A 25738-nucleotide genomic window follows, 5' to 3' on the forward strand; every position below is an offset into this window, starting at 1 on the left:
ACACGGAGTAGCCATCTGAGGCAGAGATTTTTAAGAACTTTCTAATAAACCATTTGTGTGTAATTGCAGCAATCACACAAGTGTGAATTCCCTCCTAGGTCACCCAAGATGTACCAATGAATCCTGAACTAAAGACAAAGTCTCTTGTCAGAGCACAATACTTGTCAAGTAAGTCTCCAGATAAACACTGTGGTTTCTGAGATCTCTGCAAACAAGAAGCACTTGCTTTCAAACCCTCCTGTCCAAACATGTAAATGTGCACTAGAAAGTGAAGCTGCTGAAGTAATCCAATGTAAAACAAGAAAGCATCACCACTGACAGGTTATTGTCTCAGCATACAGAGTTTCCTGCATATGTGTTTAGGGAACTGTATTTCACAGCAAGGCGCTCTGCTACCAATAATCAATTCAAAATTCTGAGCGGACTTCAATAATTATGGGACAATGTAACAAGTTAGCATGAATAGATTTCTGTACAGTATTTTTGCAATACTGTAATTCAGAAATAAGCAGAAATTACCATTACTGATTAGAGTAACTAGTACTGATTAGACAAATCCCAGTATCATAACTAGTTGTGCTGGTTTGGGCTGGGATAGTTAATTTTCTTCACAGTGGCTGGTATGGTGCAGTCTCTTGGATTTGGCTGAACACAGTGTTAATAATACAGAGATGGTTTTGTTATTGCTGAGCAGGGCTTGCACAGCCAGGGGCCGTTCTGCTGACCTAGTGCAACACTGGTGAGGAAGCTGGGGATGCATGGGAGGTTGGGAAGAGACACAGCTGGGAGAGGTGACCCCAACTGACCAAAGGGATATTCCAGACCAAATGGCATCATGCTCAGAACAAAGTGAGGGGAAGAACTGGAGGGAGTATTTGAGGGGATGGAGCTTGTCTTCCCAAGTCACCCTTATTTATGTGTGCTCTTGTGGAGGCGGCTGAACACCTGCCTGTCCCTGGGAAGCAGTGAATTAATTCCTTGATGGGCTTTGCTTGCATGTGCAGGTTTTGCTTTCTCTATTAAACTGTCTTTACCTCAACCCATGAGTTTTCCAGCTTTTACTCTTCAATTCTCTCCTTAGTCCTGCTAGTGGTGGAGTGAGTGAGCAGCTGGTTGGGGCTTAGATGCTGGCTGGGGTGAAAACCCCTATGTAGGCTTTAATTTATATTTTTTAAACTAAAAGACATAGACCATGTTGTTGCTTGAGAAGCAACTACAGTCACTGCATAAATGAAACACCTGGCTCCACTGTGAAAGTGGGCGATGTATCTAAGAAAATTCCTCAATATCAGTTCACATGGAATTATCTATATAACTTGATTAAGTACTATTACAAGTTGCATAAAATATAATCTGAGAAAAAATACAGTGTTAAAAACATGAAAGTAATTCTTGATATCTGAAAGAACAGGAAGGTGTGGTTTAAAAAAAACACACATCAACAACAATCTCTTGCCTGATCCAAATGCCTAAATACCTTTAGAATTCTGCGTTTCCATACTGGTTTCCCAGAGGAAACAGCAGTTATTTTTAAAATAATGTTTCTATTTAGAAAGGCTTTGTAGAGCTTTAAAAGTTGCTCAAACATTTGCTTATCTAAATAGATACATTTTGATATCATAAAGACATCTTAAATGTACTAAATCACTGCTGGCAAATATTAGCTTACTATTGGCATAAAGGTCCTCTTAGAGAAGTAGAAAAAAAAAGTCATTATTAAACAAGTTATTGGAATTCTCTAACTGACACGCTAAACGCTTGCATGCCAAACCAGACTTATGCAATGTAGCCAACAGATTTAACACTTATTCCAGTAGGCCACTAATACATATTACTCTACAAGTTCATTGTATAAAAAGCAACAACACATTTCCCCCACATGGGAACCTCCACACAACAGCAATACAGAACTTTCAAGGTGCCATCTACTGCTGTGATGTGGTAACACAGAAAATTGTGCATGGGAGAAGACAGTGACTTTTGACTGATGTGAAACATGGCTCCTAATCATTGATAATCCTGCTGCAAAGTTAAACCTGAAAAAAAAGTTCCTTCTGCACAAAATTTGCTACATGGATCAAACAGAGCATGCTTGAAAAATACATGAATTGTCCAAATTATGAATTCCGTAACAGGTACAGAATGCTCCAAATGACAAAGATTACTAATACAAGCAGGGCAAAGAATTAAAAGAAAGAAAAATGCTGCTTCTTTTCTCTTTCACTGTCTCCCCATACCCTCTCTAACTGGTAAGAAATGGTTTTTCCGTTCATTTCAGCTCTGCAGTGCAGCAATTCATTCATTGTCTAAGATTCAGAAACTTGAGTACCTGGAGTCACCTTAAACGTGGGCATCCTGTCCTACACTACTTTGGATTTCAAACAGTATGTTTCAGAGAACTTAAATTTTCAATTATATTACAGCCATTACATACAATGCTACTGACAACTTTTTCATTCCTACTACAGTACTTCCACCAGGGCATGAAGTCTTTGAGCAGGGAGGGTCTGTTTTTCACTATACAGATCTTTTAACGTATCTAGTGTAGTCAGGTGTGATTCATGATTGCAGTTCTAAGAACTAATATTGTTCTTACACAACACCTTCCATATTATCATTCTAGATTCCTTTTAGATTCTAATTTTATGCATTTTATAGAGCATATATTACTGCAGCTTGAATTTTTTATAAATGAAGAGTAATTTCATTACCTTGATGTGTTTTACACCACAGCTGACGAGCTTGTTTGGCTGGTATAAATCCCAAGAAATATCAAATATCTGCACAAAAAACCCAAAAGATGTCAGCAGTCTTTCTAGCACAGGACAGTTAAAACAGTAAAAACTTCTAGCAAATTAACAGGGAGTCTGAAATGCTTTAAATGGATCTATTGGAAAGACTTTTTTATCCTCTCATTCCATATTGAAATTTCAACATACACCCAATATAGTTCTGGCTTTTTTTTTCCTAGAGTAATTAAAACACATGATAAAACAACATTAAGGTTCATTTACAGACTAGAAAAAATCAAGCAATTATTTGCATTTTGATTTCCCATATGGGGATGAGGGTCTAAGAAGTGCATTAATTATGCACTTCTCCTACATGTTTTCAGTCTCAACAAACCATATACAAATAAATATTGAGTTACACATTTTATTCTAGAAATAAATGCACACATCTTAAATATCTTCACATCTTTTTGCATATCAACCTTTAGGCAAATTCAGTTTCTAAAACAAAATGGGTTTTGGTCAGACATAGGTCTAGTACATATATAGACACAGTTTAACAAAATAAAACTACACTGATGCCCAGACTATTTAGTTGTACTTACTCTGTCTGTATGACCAGGAGCCATTGATAACAATTTTCCTTTTCTCCAGTCCCATACACAAACTGTGTTTTTCGAATCCAAACCAACCGAGACCAGACGCTAAAAGTGTCCAAATTAAACAAATAAAAATAACTCAATATATTCACAAAATCTAAAGTCATTATTTTGAATGAGTTGCAAAAAATGTGTAACATATTTGAGACAGAAGCAATAGCTCCATTTTGATATAGAAGAAAACATAAACTATATCTTACACCAAAGCTCACATAGATGCATCTTTTCAGGTACAGCACCATGACCATAAAGATCTTCTTAGATAACAACATATTTCTGATCTATAGAGTTTAATATATATATAATTCTATATAGCACACAGGGCAAGCTGCAGTCAGGAGACATTTGCAAAAAAGGAATAATCATTGACCTTAATGAAACTGTATGTTTCATTACCTTTAATTATATGTAACTTGCAGAATTTAGGATTTATTTTGTAAGTTCAAGAGACACAAAGAAAAATATTTCCTTCAATCTTCTTGAAAACAAACAAAAGATCAAAAACAATTAAATGTTTTAAAAGTTTTTTGCTTGATTCTTCAAGACCTATAAGAGGAAATATTTCTTTCCAAATACTTTCTCAAACAGAATTAAATATAATTTTATGAAGTCTTTATTATTCAGAAAGAGGTTGAAGCCATTTATACTGTAAAACTAGGATAGACAAAAAAGATTATTCAAAAAAAATCAAGAAAAATAAAATGTTGAGATCTTCCTGTGCGTGGCAGCCTGTCTTGTCTTGACTGTGAAGACACCTTGCACAGATTTCTTGACACAAATGATTGACTAAATCAGCCACTTGTATTGTATCTGTTAACCAGTCAAAATGCTATTTATCCTATAGAAATTCTCAACAGAAAGACTAATAGGATTCAATTATTAAAAAAAAAAAAAAGCTGAGTGATTTGGCTCAATTTTTAAAGAAAATTAGTATTTTTGTACCATTTTTGCATGAATTGTGCCATCTTGATGTTGATAAATAAATTTTTTTCAAATCTTTTGGGCAAAGCTTTTTTCACTGTTCAGCAGTTAATACTTACACTCACTAAAGACAAATTTAGCTTCAATTTCTACATAGATTATCTAAGTGAGTTTATAAAAGCAAAACCAAACTCCAACGTTGAATTGTAATCTTTGTTCCTAAAGACAGAAACCTATTCCAAATAACATAATTCCTTTACTGTCTGAAAAGCTCCAGGATTATGAGAAGAAAAATAAACAAGTTAAATACAATTTCTATCCATGCTGCCTATGTACTAATACTACAAAATCTAACCTTTCTATTCCATCTTTGAAAAATCAGAGTATTTCAATCCTAATTTGATGTATCTTGACCTTAAATTAAGAAGGCCATTCAAGTAAGGGAGTAACACAAGTTTACACAACAAGAACAATGTAGAGAAAAGATACTGCTGTGAAGTAGAAATGCTGTTCTAGAAAGAAGCTGACTCTAGAAGCTGACTGCCTAAACAGTGAGAGGTCATTTCAACAAACTCAGAACATTCCTACAACAATTATAACATGTTTTGACAGCGACAAGTTACAGGTAGGCTTTCCTCTTGTGTTCAACACAGCTCTACTTGATATTCTCTTAAGGACAGCAACTGGTCTCTACAGTACATCCTCACTTGAGGGAACAGCAGTAACTAACAGACACTGACCTTTTTAGCAAGCAAAAGGAGCTGGGGATACAGCTAAATCTGAGTATCACATTGCAAGGCTGAGTGGGAAGGAAAGAAGTGTTTCATAGACCAGGAAAGCACATCTCCAGAAAGGATTTCCTCAGCTAATGCCTTTGCAGCTGCTACCTAACATGTAAATATAACCATTAAATTTTCCATTTCCAATACATCAGTCAAGAAAGTCTCTTAACTCAGAGGAGCTAGTGTCTGGTAAAAACAATCTCCAATATAGGTATCAGCTCTGAGAACCAATTTACTATTCAGAAAATGTTCAAAAGCAACAAAATTCCAATGAAACCTTTTTCTTGACTCTCGGATACAGGATACATGAGTCTGAACAAACAATCAAAACATGGAGAGCCGCCAGTGAATACAAAGTGCATGAAAGAGAAAGGGATACTGCCTGAAGGGGTCCAAGGTGAGACACACAACAGGGCTACCATCACTCCGGGCACAAGACACGTCCCTGCACAGGGGAGGGCCACTGTCTCCAGGCATTTGGTCTAACTCTGAACAGTGGCTCACAGAGCACAAGAACCTCCCCACCACCTCATCTCCATTCAAAAATCTTTTGAAGTTATAATTTTCTTGCCAAATGTAAATATTTGGCATTCATTAGTAATACAAATTGATCTTCCTCAACTTGAGAATAAGCAGATAGAACCTGAGACAATACACTGCCTTTTTTAAAGAAAAACTGTTTGACAAGATTTCTAATAGATAAACAATTTATTCAATTGTTTGAAAAAAGAATATTAATTACATACCTGACCATCTAAATCAAAGGCCAAGCAAGCTATGCCATGTGTGTGAACGTCTTTCAGGACAGATACAGTTTGCACAGTGTATGAATCCCACACACAGATGTATGGTTCCTTCCCAACTTGACCTGTTGCCACCAACACACGTTCGGGGTGCAAAGCAAGGCTGCCAAAAAAAAGAGATAAAAATATTTCTGCATGAAACTTTGGTATTTGCCTAGTTAGTTGCATTACTTTTTTTTTCCTTAAAAATAATTTTACAATATTTTCCTATGCATACTAGATAATAAAAAGTCATTTTGTATCACAGTAGCTGTGAAATTCTAAATATAGTACATACCAACATCTTTTTTCAATTTAGCCTTCAAAAGCCTTCTAAATTTAAATTAGTTGCAAAATAGTCAATAATTCTCTGTTCCAAAAGTGTTTCCTAAATTTGGTCAGATTTTCATGCACTGAGAGAAATACCTCTTTTCCTTTCTTTATATTTCTTAAAACTCAAAAACACAAACAATGGAAAACAGAAGTTGGTGTTTAACTATCTACACATCAATCATCAATGGAGAGAGATGCACATCTCCAGAAGTTCTTTATTCCACACAGTATTTGATGTCCTTTTTATGAGAGGACAGCTTCCTGATTGTACAGGAATTGTGCTGATTGTACAGAAACCCAAAGCACGCCTAGCTTGGACTAGAGGCAATGACTACACTTCAGATGACTGAACTTAAGAGCAATTAAGATTATCTTAAATGCCTTAAATTTAATATAGAACAACTGGAAATAGCCGGGTTTGAATAATTATTAACTCTCAACATTTCTAGTATTGTAGAGAATTTTGTTTGTATTTCAGTCTTTCAGAGTACATTTGAGGTTCATCAGAACTGTTTTGCTAAATCTGGGACCAAGCTAGAAAACATTCTACTCAGCAAGATATTTCTTTGTTTTGTTTATGGCAGCAAGCTGTATGGGATAACACGGGGTCTGAGGACTCAGATTTCATAATACAGAAAAGTAAGAATATATTTTAACAGAAACCCAAACAAACTACTTGATCACACTCCAAATATACTAGGTAGAGCAGTCCAGAATGATGTAGAAATACCACACAGAAGCCAGGAAGACAAAATTTCCAAAGCTGGCTGTTTAATTTGGCTAAAAAGTTTCCTACCCTGCTGAATGTCAGGGTAATGAATGCTCTTGAGAGACTGGTGGTGGACAGAATCACTAACAATACAAAGTAAGTATATTTATCTTCTCAAAATGATTTGGAAAGGAGAAAGGCTGAGCACTTTGCAAAGGTAAGATGATCTTTAACTTGAACACAGGCTTTGATAAATAAAGTTCAAAGGGTGGAGACAAGGGAAGTTATAAACAAAAACAGCAAGGTTAAAGCTAACCAGGAAATTACCAGAAAAATCTTCTGATTCAAAAGATGTACACATTTTCTATATACACAAAGAGCAAGAGGAAACCACATTAGAAGACACAATATTTTATGAAGTTAATCTACACTACACAATACACTTCCATATTTTTCTGTTTTAGAATAGCAGTTCAGTTTGTTGATATTGCTTGATGAGTTCCACATGCAAAACTGAGCAGAATTCCTAACTTCAAAGGTGAAAAGGTAAAAAGCCCTGAACCTTTCCATTTTGCTATGGGAATTTCTGCTCTTGGCTACTCCCTATTACCCTCAGCACCAGGATAAAGTAACCAATATTTCCCCAATTTGCTTCACAGCACTTCCAGAGTTGTTTATTTGACAGAGCAACTTCACAATTAAAAAACATTGCAGAAAGGAACTGGCAGCAAAACTTAATCACATTTCAATTCAGTTCTTCCACCTAATCCTGACTAACACCTGCACATCTCCCAGAGCACACAGAGGCAGATGGTGAACTCACAGGACAAAGGAAAAACATCTGGAGGGAGAGAAAATGCTGCATCCAAAATGAACTATTTTTTAGAATGGCACCACAGAAAGGGAGCAATTAGACCAAATGGACAATAAAGAAATGTGGAAAAGGAAGTTAAAAGAATAAGCAAGTAAAAAGAGACAGAAACTAAGAGGAAAATAAGAAAAACCCAGCAGTCTCATGTCTGATTCCCCACCTCTTCAATCCTGTCCTGATCTGTGCTACAAGTGCATAGTGCATTTTTAGACAAGCAATAACCACACCACAATACAACAAAACACTCACTGTATGTGTATGGACACACATACATGCAAAAGCACCCCCACACCACACCTGACAAAACAATTTACAGCAACCAAAAATTAGCTCTGCATGTTTTTAATTGAAGCTCAGAGTCTTTAGAGAAACACAATGCATCAGAGATGGAAGGGACAACACTAAAGGCACTACCAAGGGAAAGGAGAACATTGTCCTCAGCCCAAGCATTCCAACTAATTTCATTCAAAGAATATTAGGTGAATACAGAGAAGGTTTCCTTTATTTCTAATTAATAAATGGCAAATAAAAACTAATAGCAGTATCACAGTATTAGTTCTTTCTACATCACAATACAAAATACTGGCTTAAACAACTGAGCTCAAATTCTGCCTTGATATGGGATATAGTAAACTAGACATTCACTGAAAAAAGAAAATTAATCTACAATAAATATTTTAACACAGCAAGCCCTTTTTAAAAATGCAAATATCGTGAGTTCAGGGAAACTATTCAGCAAAGCTGTTAGCAGTGGCTGAAGAAACACCTATTTAAAAATACCTTTCCACATATTTTCTTAAAGACCAAGGAGTGAAGGACAACTTAAAGTATCACCTGCAGGTATTCTATCTCACAGGCTGTCAGAGCAGATCAAAAAGAGAAGCATGGAAAAAGTCAAGGGACTATTTCTGTTACCAACCCTAAACAAAGTAACTACTACACATATTTACATTATTTTGATATGAGACATGAATGATAAGACAATGTTTTTCCTTAATAATCAAATCTTGGCTATTATTAATCCCATGGGGAACCATGCAGAATTACGGATCTGAAAATTTTGGGTCCTCATGAAAAGTCAAGGATTAGACTCCAATTTTACACAATATGGTGACTCTTCTCAGTTCTTTCATTGGACTGTGAGTGACCAAGCAATCCCTATAAGCATAGCAATCAATACAAAAATACAGTACCTTGATCTAACCTCTAGAGTAGAAGCATCAGGACCAGTCACATACTTGAGAACGTTCATTGTTAGAACAGCCCTGAGCAAAACACTTTAAATGGCTTCCTAGTGCAGACAGAGAGAGCTTAACTGGAATGGGTGCCCAGAAACAAACAACAATAAACACTTTCCATACATGGACTGTAGGAACTTGTGGTGTGATACACCAGGATCAAACAATGAGTTTGAGCTCTCTCTGGATACTCTGGGTATGATCTTCAACACAACTCTACGGAGGTGTCAAAATCATACAGCTGTTGGGATGGTATCTGCAATAGCTGCTTGCCATTCATCCACTCAGTTCCTGAGATCAGGCAGAAAAGCATGGCTGTGGTTCAGCTCTAAAGGCAGCTTTCAAATCTCTTAGTGTGGGACTTGTGGGCTTAGGTATCCTCCTTCAAAAATATTCTCTTGCATTTTCTTTCTTAGGGAGAAGAAAGAGATTGCTTAGTGGCATAAGAAGCTCTGCACTCAGAAGAAAAGGACACATATTCCCTTTACAGCGCTCAGGAGAGAATTCCCTTTACTATCCTGGTAATGAGAGCTGGTATGACCTCTCCAGGTTAGACTGCTGGAACTGTGCTTGCATCTAGCCCACACTGCTAGACTGTGAACTGGAGCTTGGTTTCCTTCCTTGTCCTTGAAGGATGACTAAGCTGATGAACAAGATACTGCTGCTTGTCCAGAAAAGGAAACAGATATTCCTAATGAGAAGCTCCTCAGGCCTTCTTGTTTGCCTCTGGCCTTTCTGACCTGGGCTCTTCCACAACAGATGTTAGATCTACTCTAGTAACATGTAACATATGTAAGAACACATCCAAAAGGCAAATTTTATAATGAAAAACACAGGTATGATGCTAACAAACTGCTAAGTCAAAATAATTTTTAAATTGACTCTAGAATTTGGCACTTCTCAGAAGAGTTCAGAAATAGAAAATTAAAAAAATTTGTCTGTCACAATTGCAACAAACCAAATAGCTGGACTTGCAGTGAGCTGAGGTTTCCACCACTTTGTCTGGATGACAGGTCTTTTCCTAGCCAGATACTCAAACTGGGCTGAAATGCAGTAGTAGAGTTTTAACAGCCTACTGAAAGGCATGTGTTTCTCACTTTAGTACATTCAAGCTCCTCTTTTTAATGCATTCAGGAAAGGTTCCTTCTCCCTTTCAGAGCAATATGTAATCATTCCCCAACATTTTGACCAGGTCCATGCACTGTACAAGACCAATGTTAGATTATTATATTAAATACTAATGGCAGCCAATGAAAAAAAAATAAAACCTGTCCATGTTGTGTCTGCATGGGATGAGACTAGAGACATGGACAAGACCCTCCAATTTGTGTGAGGTTGAACTGGCAGGGAATCCTAGAGGAGAATAGTCAATAATAACTACTTGATAATAAAAGAAATTAAGATTCTTTTTCATCTTTCCTTGGTTTGTGCTGAGCATTAGTAGGCATTGATTAATACAGACAAGCTGCAGACAAGGATACAGTATTAAAGATGATGTTTCCTTAGCAACAATATTGGATGAAAATCCAAGAATATATTCATGTGACTACTCCTGAGCTTCATAAAACTAGGGCACCAGTAAAAATGCACAAAAGAATACTGCAGTAAGATAACAGCATCTTAGACATCTCTTAATTAAGAGTTAATTTCAAGTGTGAAATTGTTTCTATGCTTAAATAAAGCAAAATATTTTCATGGTGTGTTTACAGACATTTTACATACACTCGAGAATATTTTCTTATTTGCTGTAATTTATCCATATTTTCCAGAAAGAATAACAGGGGAAGCTACAAACCATTTCTGTCATACTATTTAGTATCTTAAAGCTGAAAGAGCTGCAATCAGCAAACATCTCTCATCAAAGTTTAAACAGATCAAGTCAGAGCACACTTATTTTCCATAGAGCAAACAAAGCAGGGCTCATCATGGAGCACCACTGCCAGCCCTCCATGCAGTTACTGCCCCAGATCCAATAATGTCAAATAGAGCTTTCTGGAGCTTCCTTAAATTGCACAAGCATCCAACTTCTAAGTAAGAGAGGCTGAAGTGGAGACAGGGATTGTGAATTCAAACTGTACATTGGTCATTCCCAGCTGCAGTTTATCTCACTACAATCCATATTTTTCTCCTATTGGATCTGAATGGTTTTAGATTAATAAGAAACATTTATACACAACCCAGAGACTCCTAAAGATTGCTTTGGGCTTCTATTTGTTCCTGAACTCCAAGGAAGGGCCAAAAATAAAAAACGAGATGTACTTCAAAGAGAAGGAAAGAGTCAGAGAGTGACTAAACAACACTGATGCGAAGTTCCCAAACCATCAAACATGAGAACTGAGTAAAATATTCTGGGAACTATATGCTCCTATATGAAGATGTCCATTTTTGTCTTGCATTACCATATCCTCCACTGCTGAGGAAGGGATTAGCTTCAGCTTTCTGGTAAGTCATCATCTCTAGAAAACTGATTAAAAATAAAGATACTCCTCTTCTTTTCAAAAATGAATGATTTTGCCAATGCCAACAGGAGAACTCATGCTTTGACTGAGTGGAGTTGCTGGATTTTTACAAATTCTGCATGATTGTGACAATCTAATCATCAGGTTTTCACAATCTGAGGAACAAAATTCTTTTCTAATATGCCCCTTGAAAAAGAAGATAGCAGAATTACTTACAGGTTCCTAGCTAAAAAATCTTCTCACATGAAAGTTAGAAATATCATGTACTCCAGATTCATTTGGAGATAAATTTGCTAAGATAATGTCCTGCCATTCTTCAATAGCTATTCCTATTAAAGAGCTAGTGGTATAATAATGGGACATAGTGGACCCCAATGATAAGTAAGAATCCCACCTAAAAAATATCCAACTGATGTCTTTCCTTACAAGACAATGCACAGACTTGGCCAATTAGTTAAACCATTATTACAAATGAAGTGTCAAACATGACTCCCCTAGAACTAGCAGCAAGGGAAAAAAAAAATAAAAAGAGAGAGGATAAAAAGGAAATAGGAAACCAGAAGTGCAAGTGGAGAGAAGACAGTGCAATCAGTTGTCAGGAACTTGGGAGGCAGTGCAGCTGTTCAGCTCCTTTGGGTCTCTAGATTTGAGGACCCAAAAGAGATCCTTTAACAAATCAGGAAGTACTAGTAAATGGTTTGGTTAGAATTTGTCAGACACAAAGTTAGAAAGCAGTCCTTTGCTCCTGAAGACATGTGGTGAAAAGCATACAAACCTACAAAATAATCACAGATTTTTAAAAAATGCAGTTTAAAATTAAAGTGGAAACATCTATTTCCCATTGTAGCCAGTTGATAACAAACTAATTTACTAAAAATTATCATGCCATAGCCACTTAATAATGGCGAAAGAGACAAATATGACTATAGAGTCAAATATGAGACAAATATGACTACAAAATATTAACAGAATTAAATTCAAATAAATTTTGTAATGAAGTACAGTCTAGAAAGTTAAACTAAGTGGCAAAAGTTCTTATCACAATCAAAATTCTGAGTTAGAAATCTAAAGAATAAATTATTTAAGGTCAAAGAAGCATTTACTCCAAATTTTTTAGCCAAGACCATTTCAAATATTACTTTTCAAAGGAAGGTTATTTTGGATGCTTCTGACCATTATTTAACTAAATTAACTTGCTTGACATACAAATTTTTCTTGTTTCTAAATCTTTCACTACTACTAAAACACTTTGAATATTCCTTTACCCAGTCATTACGATTTGCTTCTTCACTACAAGATTTAGAACAGGTTTTTACCAATAGATTAACCTTCCATCTATTACTTTTAAAATTTATACTAGATCTTCTAGTATCACACAGAAAAAAAATCACAGAATGTACCATTTTCTTTTATATTTCTGAACAAGTATATTAAACAGCAGTTCAATCTTTTCTCCTATGGGAGAAAATGAAATATTAATGAAAATCTCTCAAAATGCAAGAACTTATCACCTGAATATTTGAGTGGAGTCACAGAACAACTAGTGACAATTTTTGAAAAGTTCTTCTTTAGTGTAGAAAGATTATCCTGACAAAATTAGCAGTTGGCTTAATGAAAGGACTGGTGGGAAGAAGGCAGTGGCAGAGCTGCTATTGAAACAAGCTGAGAGAAGCACAACATTCATTCTGTGCCTCATTACCAACCAAAGAAGCTTTAGAGCAGAAAAAAACAGAAAAAATCTTGCCGGCCCTGGACACTGCAGATACACAGATTTCTCCAGGAGTTCTTGAGTATATCAGGCCTACAGGTGTTCTGCAGGTGTTTGACAGAGGTGTTTTCCTACAGAAAAAAGTCAAGGATATCTCTAACACTTGTCACAAATTGGCCAACCAACTTTTTCTGGGTGCATCCAACTTTGCACCAGAAAAGTGAAAGGAACCAGGATACCACTTAAAATTGGGACAACATCTGAACTCTTGTTTAGAAAAAAACCTATAAATATGCTATAGAGGCCACAAAAGGATTTACACAAAAGACCATCTCCTCAAACAAACAAAATCTCCACAGGTACCAGAAATAAAACAGGAAAGAAGCATAGGAAAACTAGAGAATATTAAAGGGACTCAGAAGTCAACGTATAATTGGTAGGCAATGAACGATGTCACCCATGTAGGCTCACAAACTTAATTACTGAAAACCAATAAAAAGAAGAAGATGGATAAAGATCATTCATGTGCAGCACTCTCAAGAAAACACAAATCTTCTGCTTAAAAATTATCTTTATCTCAAGAATACTGATCCATTGACTAATCCTAATGAGGAATGTAATGTAATGTAATACTCATAAACACATGCTGTAACCTGCAAAAGATGCAAAATCATGATTATTTATAAATTATTACTGAATAATTTTTCCAAGGCTATTCATTTTTGTGGTATTAATATATATGGCAGAAGAAATGGTAATTGAAAAAACAGTAAGCAAAAAGGAACTTGTAACTAAAAAACACAAATATCATCTAATGTGCAACCTTGATCCAAAAAAAAAATCCCAAATCAAACGTTTACCAGCTCTTCAAACATTTCTTTTATTTTCTCAAGTACTCCAGAAGGCTTTTTCACTTAAAATGTCACACTCACCACAATAAATCTTCAGGCAATTTCCAAATGCTGTCAGATGCCTTGTCTTGATCTAAGATAAAGCATCATTCACCTTGCTTGCTCTTGTAGAGGGATTATAAGCAGGGAACAGGGATTAGCACAGTTCTAAAAGTCAGGAGAAGGTTTATACTGCTGTCAGCTAACCAAAACATAGAATTAATCCACTCATTCTGCATGCAAGCTGTCTTGATAAAATGCAGACATCTCACCACCACAATTAAAATATATAGTTTCTTTAAAGTGAACTTTACATTTAAATACATTTTGGGGTTTTTTTCCCCCAGTGGTATGTATATAAAATATTTGTATGCCCCTTCACCACAGTCTGACATTAACAGGAGCTTTGCTCTTGTTACCCTATGGTTCAGAAAATTGAAGGGTCACTGTTAGTTTTAAAATATCCAACTAGATTTAGTCACAAGAAATGTACCACATAAATAGAAACAATCAAAGCAGCAAAACACTCTTTGAGAACATTGTTTTAAAAACATGTCATATCTACAAATTTCATTCTCAGTTGGGGTAAAGTAAAAGATACATTAAGTAATGAGGAGTGAAATGTATGAACATTGTGAGAACACAACGACTTTACTGTAACTATGAGCAATTTCTAAACATAATTTTCAGCTTTTGGACACATTTTCTTTATTATTAGGTCTCATCCTTTGCCTCAGTTTAGTTTCTTTTTTTCACTTGAATTTTTCCCCTGAATCAAGCATTTATTTGCATGTAATTTCATGCCAAATATCTTATCAATATACTTCATATGAAGCCAAAGGAAGTTTAAGGTGTAATACTTTCTATGGTCAACACATTGTAAAAGGCAAATGCAAGATTTCCCTAAATGCAATCTGTCACTCATGTGGCCAAACCATCAGTGGAAGCACTACTGCAGGTACCTCTAGAGCTGATCATTTTGTTCACACTGATATTATTCTCTCCATTTACTCACTCTGGACACATTTCTTCCAATTCTTGAATTCAAATCCCAAAAAAGGAGCCTCTAAAAATATTTATCAAAGATGACCCCATGAATATTTGAGCAATTAGAAGTTGGACATTGCTGTTAGACTAGAAGATTTAGTTTTTAATGACTTTCTGGGGATTTTTGTGGGATTTTTGAGGCTTTTTGCTAAAACGGCCTGTGCTTTTAAGGCTAAGTAATCAAACTGACCTTTGCATAGTTATGAGTCTTGATCCATCCTGTCTGCAGCCCAAAGCAATAGGCACTACAAAGGAATTCCTCTGAAAAGGTTTGGAAGATCAAGCAGTGAAATGAAATTAGAAACCTATGAAAAATGGTTGGAAGGACTGTTCACTGTATTTTCTGAAGTAATATCTGAATACCCAGGGCTTTCATAGAGGAATAAGTATCAGGCACCATCTTACAGAACTTATTCAAAAGACAAGGAGTCCAGCAGGAAGCCTCTCAACAGCGATGACAATTTCCAGTTAAAGGAAAGTCTTTTGCAACTAGGCTGAGGACAGCTACTCTGAAGAAAAGCTATAGTATTTCTTTGGAGATTTAATGATGCAAGTATCCTCTAGCAACCAGGTAAAATAACAAGGAACACTGCTTTTCCAACTGAAGTGGTCTCACAAAGACATCTTGCTTTAAATGCAGAGTAGCAGTGGTGTCATCAGATGGTGCACACACTGGAATCCTTTGTGGATTCTATCTTTTGCAATATAAAAGATAGGCATCATAAACCTGACTTTAAAATTCTATCCTAGCTTTTGCTACCAAGAGTTAAGGCAATCTTGGCTGATTCTGACCTTTTTTGTGCAAACCAAGCACTGCATTTTCAAAGCCTATGACTATGGTAATAGCTACCAGCTATTACTATTACTATGTAACAGCTAACAGCAATGCAAATAATGACACTGGGTATTTCTTGTAGAAGGGGAAGTCTTTTGTAGCCAGTGGAGTAATCAGAGCAATCTGTGCCCTAATGAAGGTGATTTGTATGTGTCCATAACATTCTGTAAGGTGCTTCACTGTTACACCAGGGGAAATTCACACCACACCAGATGAGACACCAGAATCTCATTGGGCAAAATATCTTCACTCCATGTATTCTGAAGAGAACATTCAACACCATCTAGGTCAAACATTCAACCAAATTATTAAGATGGTTATGGGAGCTTTCACACTCTGCTACCTAAGTTCAAGGAAAATTACAGCTTTATTTTTCTTTTCAAGGCATTTCAAGTGCCCAGTAGTTTTGCTTACCATGTGAATGTAGCAAAACCAATAGTTTATGTCAAGTCAAAAAATATATTGTGAATAAACCAATTTCCTTGATCATATCATAACAGCACTATAATTGAAGTGTACCTTAACAAACCTAAATTTTAATGTGAGCGTATGCCTAATCTTTATCAGTACAGATTAGACACATTTGCCACTTTTATGGATAATACACTATTTTCCCCTTAAAGTCATTGATGCTAAACAAAAGTGCTGTCCTAAATCACAAATACAACTCTGCAGGTTGTGTAATAATATTTTGAAAAACTAGGTAAATTATCTCTTGAAGTAAAAAAAAAGCCCTGGAGATATTATAAAAGGTATGACTAAATTCTATGGATTTTTTAGCTTAATGTCAGTGTCAGTTTTAACTTCAAAAACTCTAAAATGTAGATGACATAAAATGAGAAACATCTCTGTGCAATTATTTCAGGTTCTGTTTCAAACATATATATTTTTTAAAGAGCCAACAATGTTTGTGTTATCAATTACAGTAAAGTCTAAACTAATTTTTTGATATGCCATACCGAACATGTACACTATGGTTTTCAATCTAAAAAAATTAAAGAGGGATAAAAAAATCAACAGTTCATAATTATTGAAACATGTTAAGTTACTGCCCTAAAAGATTAGGGCAGACCTCAACATTTCTGCAGAAATGCTCCAAAATTTTTAGGAATCAAACATTATTAAGCTTTTGGGTACATTTCCTGTTCTTCTCAGACATTGTCCTAGAGCCTCATGTTGTTGCAATAGTTCTGAGAAAAAGACCCAAGTACCAAATCCAGAAAAGCATTTTCTACAGCACCAAGACATTTTCCCATTTGAGTATTGACCTGACCTGACCTTGCCTGTGAGTGCTGACAGAATCAGATCAGAAGGTGATGTGACTGCTGGCTATGGAAAGCACAATGCATGAAAGCAAGCTCCTAAGCCTAGCTGCTTGCTGTGTTGATCTACTTTAATCAACTTCTAGTATGTTTTAAATTTTCAGTTCTGGTTGGATATTTTTGATATTTCTATTTGTGTAGTTTTAATTAGAAAAGGTAAAGTTTTCAATGGTATGCAGGTGTATTAAACAACAGGCTTATTCTAGTCTCACTTCAAAATGAATCCAGGAATGTTTTTATTCTGTATTCCTAAAATATTTTCATTTTATCAAACCAAATCCAAGAAAAATATTTTTTAAAGATGATGTACAAAACTGTAGGTTAAAAAAAAATTAATGACGTTTCAACACTAAATCCCTCAAAAAATGTCTTTCAGACAGTATAACAAGTTCCAGAACAGGTCTAGAACTACTGAGAAAACTTGGTTTTCCAGAGGGAGAAGGCACATAATTTTGTCTTTCATTCCTCTGAAAGAAGATCATCCCTGATCTGTTTAAGATATGCACCCAAATCTTCCCTTCAGACTTTTAAATATTTGACCATTTGAGACCACTTAGCATGAAAAGCTGGAAATAGCTTAACTGGGACTTTGCCCTTGTGAACCACAGTATAAAATGGTCAGCAGGGTAATCATCTCTCCTTGTCCTAGCAATTGCTTCTGCTCTAAGAAATGCCATTTTGACTGATAGACAAAAGATACTGAAGCTAGAGGCTTATAGGAGGACTGCTCAGTTTAATTATGACACAATTTAGGTTTTAAGCAATGACTTCTTTCATGGAGGGAAATAAACTGAGAATGCTCACAAAGATCATCTCGAGATGGGTGCCTGTATTTGACCTCTCAGAATGGTACATCACATGACTTAGCATTACATTGCTTTCATCCTTTGAAGCAAGAACGTGGTTTCCTTGTCAAGTGCAAATGGAGAATGAAGCCCAGGTGCCACATTTCAGCAGGAACCTATGAGCACACACCCCAAAGCCCACTCTTTCTTACAGATAATACTGTTAAAGGTATTTTGTTTCACAATAAGCATACTATTGCATACCAAACCATGATCTATAGTTCATATCTAATTTTCTTCAAGAAAAAATAATCTGAAAAACTATTTCCTTAACTAGATTTACATAAAATTATTTTTATGTAAAAAAAAGAAAGTAATAAATAATGTTTGTAGTAAAAACACTGAAGCTTTCAAACTGAACTGCCAATTCTGGAAACTCCTACTGCTCAGCATGGGCCTACAGGATTTATTTTTGGTTGGAAAGTCACTTGACTGGTCACTGAGCACCACTGAAAAGAGCTTGGATCCATCTCTCTTCTTCACACTTTCGCTTCAGCTATTTATCATATACATGGATCAGATGCACTCTAAGATTTCTCCTCTCTGGGCCAAATGGTCCCAGCTCTCTCAGCCTCTCATCAGGAGAGATGACCAAGATTCTTCATCATCTCTGTGGCCCTTCAATGGAGCCTCTTTAGCAGTTCCTCATGTCTCTTGTCCTGAGGAGCCCAGAATTGCACACAGTATTTATGTTGTAAGTTATGTTTGCAGTTCTCCAGGGGCAGCCTCACCAGCACTGAGTCAAGGGAAATACTCCTACCAAGGACCTTCCTTGGGACCTGAGAACAAAGACTGGTTTCCCAACACCATACCCCATAATCCAGGCTGTATGCACCTTGTATGTTTCCTAAGTATCAGACAAGCTACATTTTGAAGTGTTTCTATGCATGATCCATTTCATATTTGAAGCACAACTATAAAATGGATTTTACTCCTGTTTTTCTCCAGTTATTAAAGGCTACAATGGGGGATGACTGGCCTTCCTTGATGGTTATAATTATTGAAATCGTTTGGGAGATTGTCTTTCTGCAAATGAATAAACAACCAAGTTCTTGTCTACAAAGAAAGATATGGACTGTAGAATCCAAGTCCATACAAAGAATTCCTCACCAGAACATGCTTAATTCAAATGTCAGTCACATTCATAATTCAAAAGACACAAGAAGTTGCACATGATAATTAGAAATCTTTCCTTATGTGGCAACCTAGTATTCATTCAGTTACATTCCCTGAAATGCAAAATACACAACTAATCATTAAATTCCTAGTGAAAATTCACAGATCTCACCTGACAAAATTCTGTAACTGTGCTTAGTATCCATTCCTGAACATTTGTGCTTGACTGTCATCTGGAGTTAGGTCAGAAACATACACCATTTATTCCAGACAAGAACAAGACAATAAACCTGACAGCAGATACCCCAACACTCAGTTGGTTGAGGTTTTCTGAGAACTCTTAGGTGTCAGACTAGTGGGGGAACACAGAACCTGGAAAGAAAATAACTTCCCTCTATGTTCTTGTGAAACCTGTTTGGCTCTTTTTCTGAGAAAATAGTCTCTTTTGTTCTTTTTTTTTTTTTTTTTGATTACTAGAATCTAATGAAAAGGGATCAAAGAGAGACAGAATGATACAATCTTTACTAAAAAAGTCCAACAGCAGGTCATCCAAAGTCATAACACTGCATAGTTAATGAAAAGAGAGGTGGAAGAACAGATCTGTTGCCATTCAAAACTAGGATGTGACTAATCACTGCACTGCTAGAATTTCTGCTTGCAAAACACAGCTGACAGGCACACAGAGCAAGGCTGGACCTGCCTCCCAGAGAGCATTATCTAGGAGCAGTCTTAGAAAGCAGCTGACAGAGTCCAACAATTCCTTAGATGTTGATGGTTAGACTAACACTCAGAGTGTTGCAAGAAATACATAAATCAGAGTTGGCAGACAGCACTAGCACCAGAGAGAAGAGATGATTTTAGTGGTTTTGATTCTCAGTAGAAGCTAAGAAATGTTGACACTAAAATGAAATGGTTTATTTTGCCTTGGAATACAAGAACAAAATCATAGTACTTCAGGAAGGAGATAAAGTTGAGATTTGAAATATAAAAAGACGACAGTCTTAAATCAAGTGCCTGGAAAGATCACAATTTAGTGGCCAGAGGTTTGGCTGCTTATTTTTATTCCTTGGGAAACAAAGTTCAGGCAATCCCCAGAGTTCACAGCAACAAGAAAAATTGTCTCAAGAAAAGCCATGATTTAGACAAGTAAATTAATTTGTTGGAATCAGCCAAACCCTGTCTGTGTGAGAAAAGAGACAAATGCTTTGCCATTCTTTCTACCTGTCTTGCATATTCCTCTGCTCTCTGTAAACATGCAATTTACCTCTCTACAGTCTCGTATACACAAAGCGGCAAATGACCAAGAGGGGCACAAAGGGGAAAATGACCAAGTTTTAACTAAACAGAAAGTACAAGCATTTATTTCTCCTCTGCGTTTGTAGCACGCTATTGGTTAGTTTCTGGTACTAGAACTCCTAATAGTAAAGAATTTCAATGTTTTCTGAATAATATTTTAAGCTATGTTTGCCCTAAAAGCAGAACACTGCATGAGTCCTGGGACAAATGATGGATGATTTCTTTCCCCCAACTTAGTCCAAGACAAGGAAAAATGTACAGACTTCAGACAAGAAGGGAAATTCACTTAGACACAGCCTAGAGTTGCTCAAGAGCAGAGCCATAAATGCCATTATCAGCAGAGATTCAAGAGCTCTTACTAGCAAAAAATGTGCCAGCTACTACTTTAAGCAATAAAACCTAAATGTACCACAAACATCTTAATCAAGCAGTCACAGTGATTAAGTTCTAGGAAGAATATACAAAAGCAGCACTATTATTTGCCAGCTAGCTCACATAATGGATATTAAAAAAGTAGGACAGATAACAACTCTTCCTCATTTGTTTCCTTCTGACAGAGAAACATAATTCTTCTTTCTGTGACTGGCACAGTTGTGTGGTTGTTTTTTGTCAGCATAAAGGTAATGGTGCAAAAGGAGAATTACAAATAAGTGCTAAAGTTTGAAATCAAGAATCATGGAAAGCAGAATATAAAATTTTCCCAAGTCTACTAAAGCTCTCAAAAAGATGCACTGATTTAACCTTATGTTTTGGTTTTATTTTTCAATTATTTGGTTTATTATTTCAATTATTTTTTATCAATGTCAGATGAAAAGTTAATTCCCAGTAAAATTCCAGTACTTTGAAGCAAAAAAAGAATAGATGGTCACAGGAAAAAGGAAGGGAAGGAAGGGAAGGAAGGGAAGGAAGGGAAGGAACAAAAAAATAAATCAAAAGGAAAAATGATTCTACAAGTCACCTTGGAGCATGTCAGTGGTCTCCTTGGAGCACATCAGCATAGACATTTGTCCTAGCAACATCAAAGGCTTTTGCCAGTAGATTGCCATTTTAAAAGGTGGATAAGTTCAGGATTCCCAATCTTCTCATATCAAAAAAAATTAAATACACAAATACACTTTGGCTAGCCCAGACAAATAAGGAGCCTCAACGTGAGCATGAGTTTTACAGTATGACAAGTTAAAACTCTGAGGGGGCATCTTCTGAAATCTCGATTCAGATCAGATTTAAATACAATCCCCCTAACGTGTCTCTGAAATGGGAAGATCAGCCAACATTAAAACCCTACAATCCTCTAAACCAATAAAATTATGGAGAGAACAAAGTTAAGATCTAACCTGCACACACCAAGAGACTGTTTCATCCTCAGCTACCAGAAAGCAAACCATTCTACAGATCACAAGCTGGTTTGGTGATGCATGAAATCCTAGAGAATACATGCTAGAAACCAGTAGCTTTGTAAGAAAAACCTGCATTTTCATTCAGTAATAGTATCTCCCACACATACACAGCCATGCTTGGACAGAGGAACTTCTCTTCCACAAACACAGAAGACATCCAAGTTATGCTGCTGGCAACAGATCAAAGCCAGTCACCTGAGATTTCATGTACAAGATTTTTCTCCTTATTTACTCCTGAAAAATATAAGAAACTCAATTAACTGCACTCCTGAAAGATGCAAATTTCCAAAGTATTTCTGCAGCTGATACTTTCCACAAGTCTTTGCATACATTCCTGGACTTCAACCATAAATATATGCAAACGAATAAGAAATGGGAGACAAGATTGAAAACACGTAACTGTATCCTCCAGAATAGTGAGTTAATTTCTGGAAAATAATTCTCAGATGAGATATAAAAACATCCATAAAAAGCAAAAGCTCACCAGCTCGCAAGAAAAGTATTTTTAAAAATGGAATACGACTGAGATTGTTCAAATTAAAAAAAAAAAAAAAAAAACCAAACAAACAAACAAACCACCAAAACAGACTAATAAAAGATGTTTGAAACGACCCTCATTATTTTCTTTTAGTCCAAAAGAGTTTTCAATAGATCTGAGGGACAAAACACTGAAAGAGAGCTTTCTTACTTTTACTATACAGTTAACTGAGGCTGAGGAGTTTGGGGTGTGGACACCATGATTAAAATTAAGATTAGACACTCATACTGAAAACAAATCATGTTAAAACACCTAATCATATAAAAATAATACAGCAGGGTTTCATTTAACAGGGTTTCATTTAACAAAAGCAGGTAAAACCTCAAAGCAGAACAAAAACTAAATGCTAGTGTTAGAAATTTCCAATGGAAAATTTCCTATGTTCCATATGACAGTCATTTCCTATGACTGTCCATTACTCCAATACTGTTTTCTACTACTAAAGAAATGGTCTCTGACTTAAGAACTACAGTTCCTCTTTTCTGATTGATGTTTACAATTATAATGTCATCCAAAGAATGATAATATAAAAGTTCTCATAATGAAGAGCACTAATAATATCACCATGTAGTGAGCAATATTTATGCTTAGTCCCTGTAGCTATGGAGCTAGGCTCATGAAAGTTTGATTCTTTAAATACATAAGATTTTCAGACTCCAGAACTGCTTTCACAAATTAGATCCCATATTTGTAAAAAGACACTTAATCCTCCCATTGCTTTCACTAAAAAATCCCAAATATCTCAGCATGCACAGTACTTGCTGAGACTGCTAAAGCACAAAATCTATTCATTCTTTTCCAATACAACAGTTGAGTTTATCTTCAGAGGGAAAATTTAGCAACACTGATTACTATATTATATAATCCAATTTCTGCTTTTTGGGCTTTGGGTTTTGTTGTTGTTTTTTTTTAATATTTGACCTTCCTATGTCTCCTTTAAATATTAAGAACTAACATGTTTAGATAATCAAGTTTAGTCAGCAAAAGTGTGAGATGGCATTTAAGTGGTACCACATCGCATTTTAGAGAAAGTAGCAGTAATCGTACTATTAGAAATAGCCACACTGCTTTTAAACCAAGCATTCCTCTTGATGCATACTGATATTTCTGTATAGCTTTTGCATTTAAGAACCATGCAAAATTCTAACTGCATACTTATCATACTTAGAATTACATTCTCGCATCAATACAATTCAGGGCAGAAGAAACTGCTATATTTGAAAGGGCCGTGGTATCATTCAAATCAAAGTACATACACAAACCAGACACACTTTCTCTCCAGTTTGCTGACTTACAGCAGATTTTTGTTTGTTGGGTTCTGTGTTCTTTTTGGTTTTTTGTTGTTTTGTTTTGTTTTTTTTTTTTTTTTTTTTGTTTAGTACTATTCTAAACAATTCTGTCACATTTTAGCCAAATGTAGCACACTGTACCAAAACTGAGAGAGACTGAGCAAGAAACTGTTACCACATGCAAACGGAAAAACTTGTCCGGTTGTAGCTCAAACCATTTAATTCTTCTGCTACAAGAAGTGCTACTGAAACAAGCAGTGTCACTCGGAAGCCCTGCTGAATAGATGGTATTAAATGTGTAATATTACACTGCCGCGACCTCGGAACGAGCGGGAGCCACCGCTTCCCCAGCACAATAGCAAGGTGCAGATCTGGATTTCCCACAGCACCTGACATCACAGGTGGCTAGCAGCTCTTAAGAAAACAGTTTTTCCTGGATTAAAGTGAGAATGTTAAAATATTAAGCAATGCAAATAATAGTGATTCAAACTCCTGACTCAACACCCCTAGTACGACACTCTACCGTGGTACATTGACTACGTTTTATTCACATATCTAGCACCAAAGAGAAATATACTATGGAAGTGACACCCTTCTTAGAAACATTCACAGCCATACTTCAGAGCTATTTAAATTCCTTCCAAAAGATTTAAACAAAGGAAAAAAGTGGCCATGATGATCAAGTTTTCTAGTGTGTCTAAAAGCTTAAATGAAAGACATAGCATCTATTCTGCTCTCTACAGGCAATACCTGTTACTCATGAGTAACACATACAGAGGTATGCCTTGGAGCACTAAGGATCATAAAAACAAATTTTGTACTGTTAAACATACAAAAGACCTACAAAAGTATCTACTACTAGCTCTTACCCCAATAGGAAGACCAATGGAAATCAGAATTTAAAATCCATTTGCAATGACACCTACTGTAAGGGAAAAGATTGATGACTCAGGCTCACATCTGCCCTTCATACTCCTCAAATTCTCTTACTGATCTCACAACACCACTAGGCTTACAAAAGCATCCTTGGAGTGGAAACACATATAAGAAATCATACCAGCACACTTCTTTTGCAACATCAGTTTATAATTATTTTTTTTAATGGACTCAGCACCTGGTAACATTCCCTGCCAAATGAACTACTGAGCTACAGAAGAAGCCGCAACTTCTCAAGAAAGGCTGTTCTTTTAAGATTACCCTTAAAGTTGCGTGAGTTACAGGCAGGCCACTAATTCCCCATGTAATCGTCGCCTTTTAAACACCAGACAAAGGTCTACCTGCTACAGATTAACCTCCTCCGCAGCCCGAGCGCTCCGGGAACACACGCGATTAATGCTTCTCCTCCCGCCGGCCCTTTGACATTCAGGGGCGGCCGGGCACCGAGCGGCGACCCTGGGGCTGCCGCGCCGGGCACAGGCGCCCCTACGAGTTTCGGCACCGCACACCGGCGGCAGCGGGGGCCACACAGCGCGGCTGATTAAATCCGACAGCTAAAAGCCATTTCCAGGCTGTTTCTACCCACGGCGAAGCCCGGGCGGGGGGGGGGCGGTGAGGAAGCGCTGGCTGTCCTTGATGTATTTCGGTCCGACCCCCGGATCCCCACAGCACCCGCGGGACGCGCACCACCGGCGCTGCCCGGGACGGCACCGGGGAACACTCGCGCCCCGCTCCAGGGGGAAGGGAGGAGCGAGCGGGGGACGAGCCGGGCTGTGGGGCCGGGACGGCCGGAGCCCGCGGCGGGATGCGGCCCGGGGGCGCGGCGCCAGCGGTACCTGATGATGTCGTCCTGGTGCCCCAGGTAGAATTTCTGCCGGTGCTCCCGGGGGCTGTAGACCACGCCGACCCCCGCCACGAAGTAGACGATCTCTTTGGCGGCCGTGTAGTAGAGGTTGTTGCGGCACTGATGACCCCGGTAGCCGTAGACCCACTCCAGCCGCAGGTGGCAGCTCGGCGCGCTCCGGTCAGCCAT

General features: G+C 37.0%; 1 protein-coding gene across 1 annotated transcript in view; it reads right to left on the bottom strand.

The window, feature by feature from the left end:
* Positions 1-25738, bottom strand: part of EML5 (EMAP like 5) — a 92431-nt gene extending 66693 nt beyond the window's left edge. Inside the window, exons 1-4 of the mRNA XM_059473992.1 lie at positions 25542-25738; positions 5841-6000; positions 3338-3436; positions 2712-2780 (exon numbers count right to left, since the gene is read on the bottom strand). Of these exons, the coding sequence (XP_059329975.1) occupies positions 2712-2780; positions 3338-3436; positions 5841-6000; positions 25542-25738 (525 nt within the window). The remainder of the gene's footprint in view (positions 1-2711; positions 2781-3337; positions 3437-5840; positions 6001-25541) is intronic.

Source organism: Ammospiza nelsoni, chromosome 6 (assembly GCF_027579445.1).
Source record: "Ammospiza nelsoni isolate bAmmNel1 chromosome 6, bAmmNel1.pri, whole genome shotgun sequence".
NCBI lineage: Eukaryota > Metazoa > Chordata > Aves > Passeriformes > Passerellidae > Ammospiza > Ammospiza nelsoni.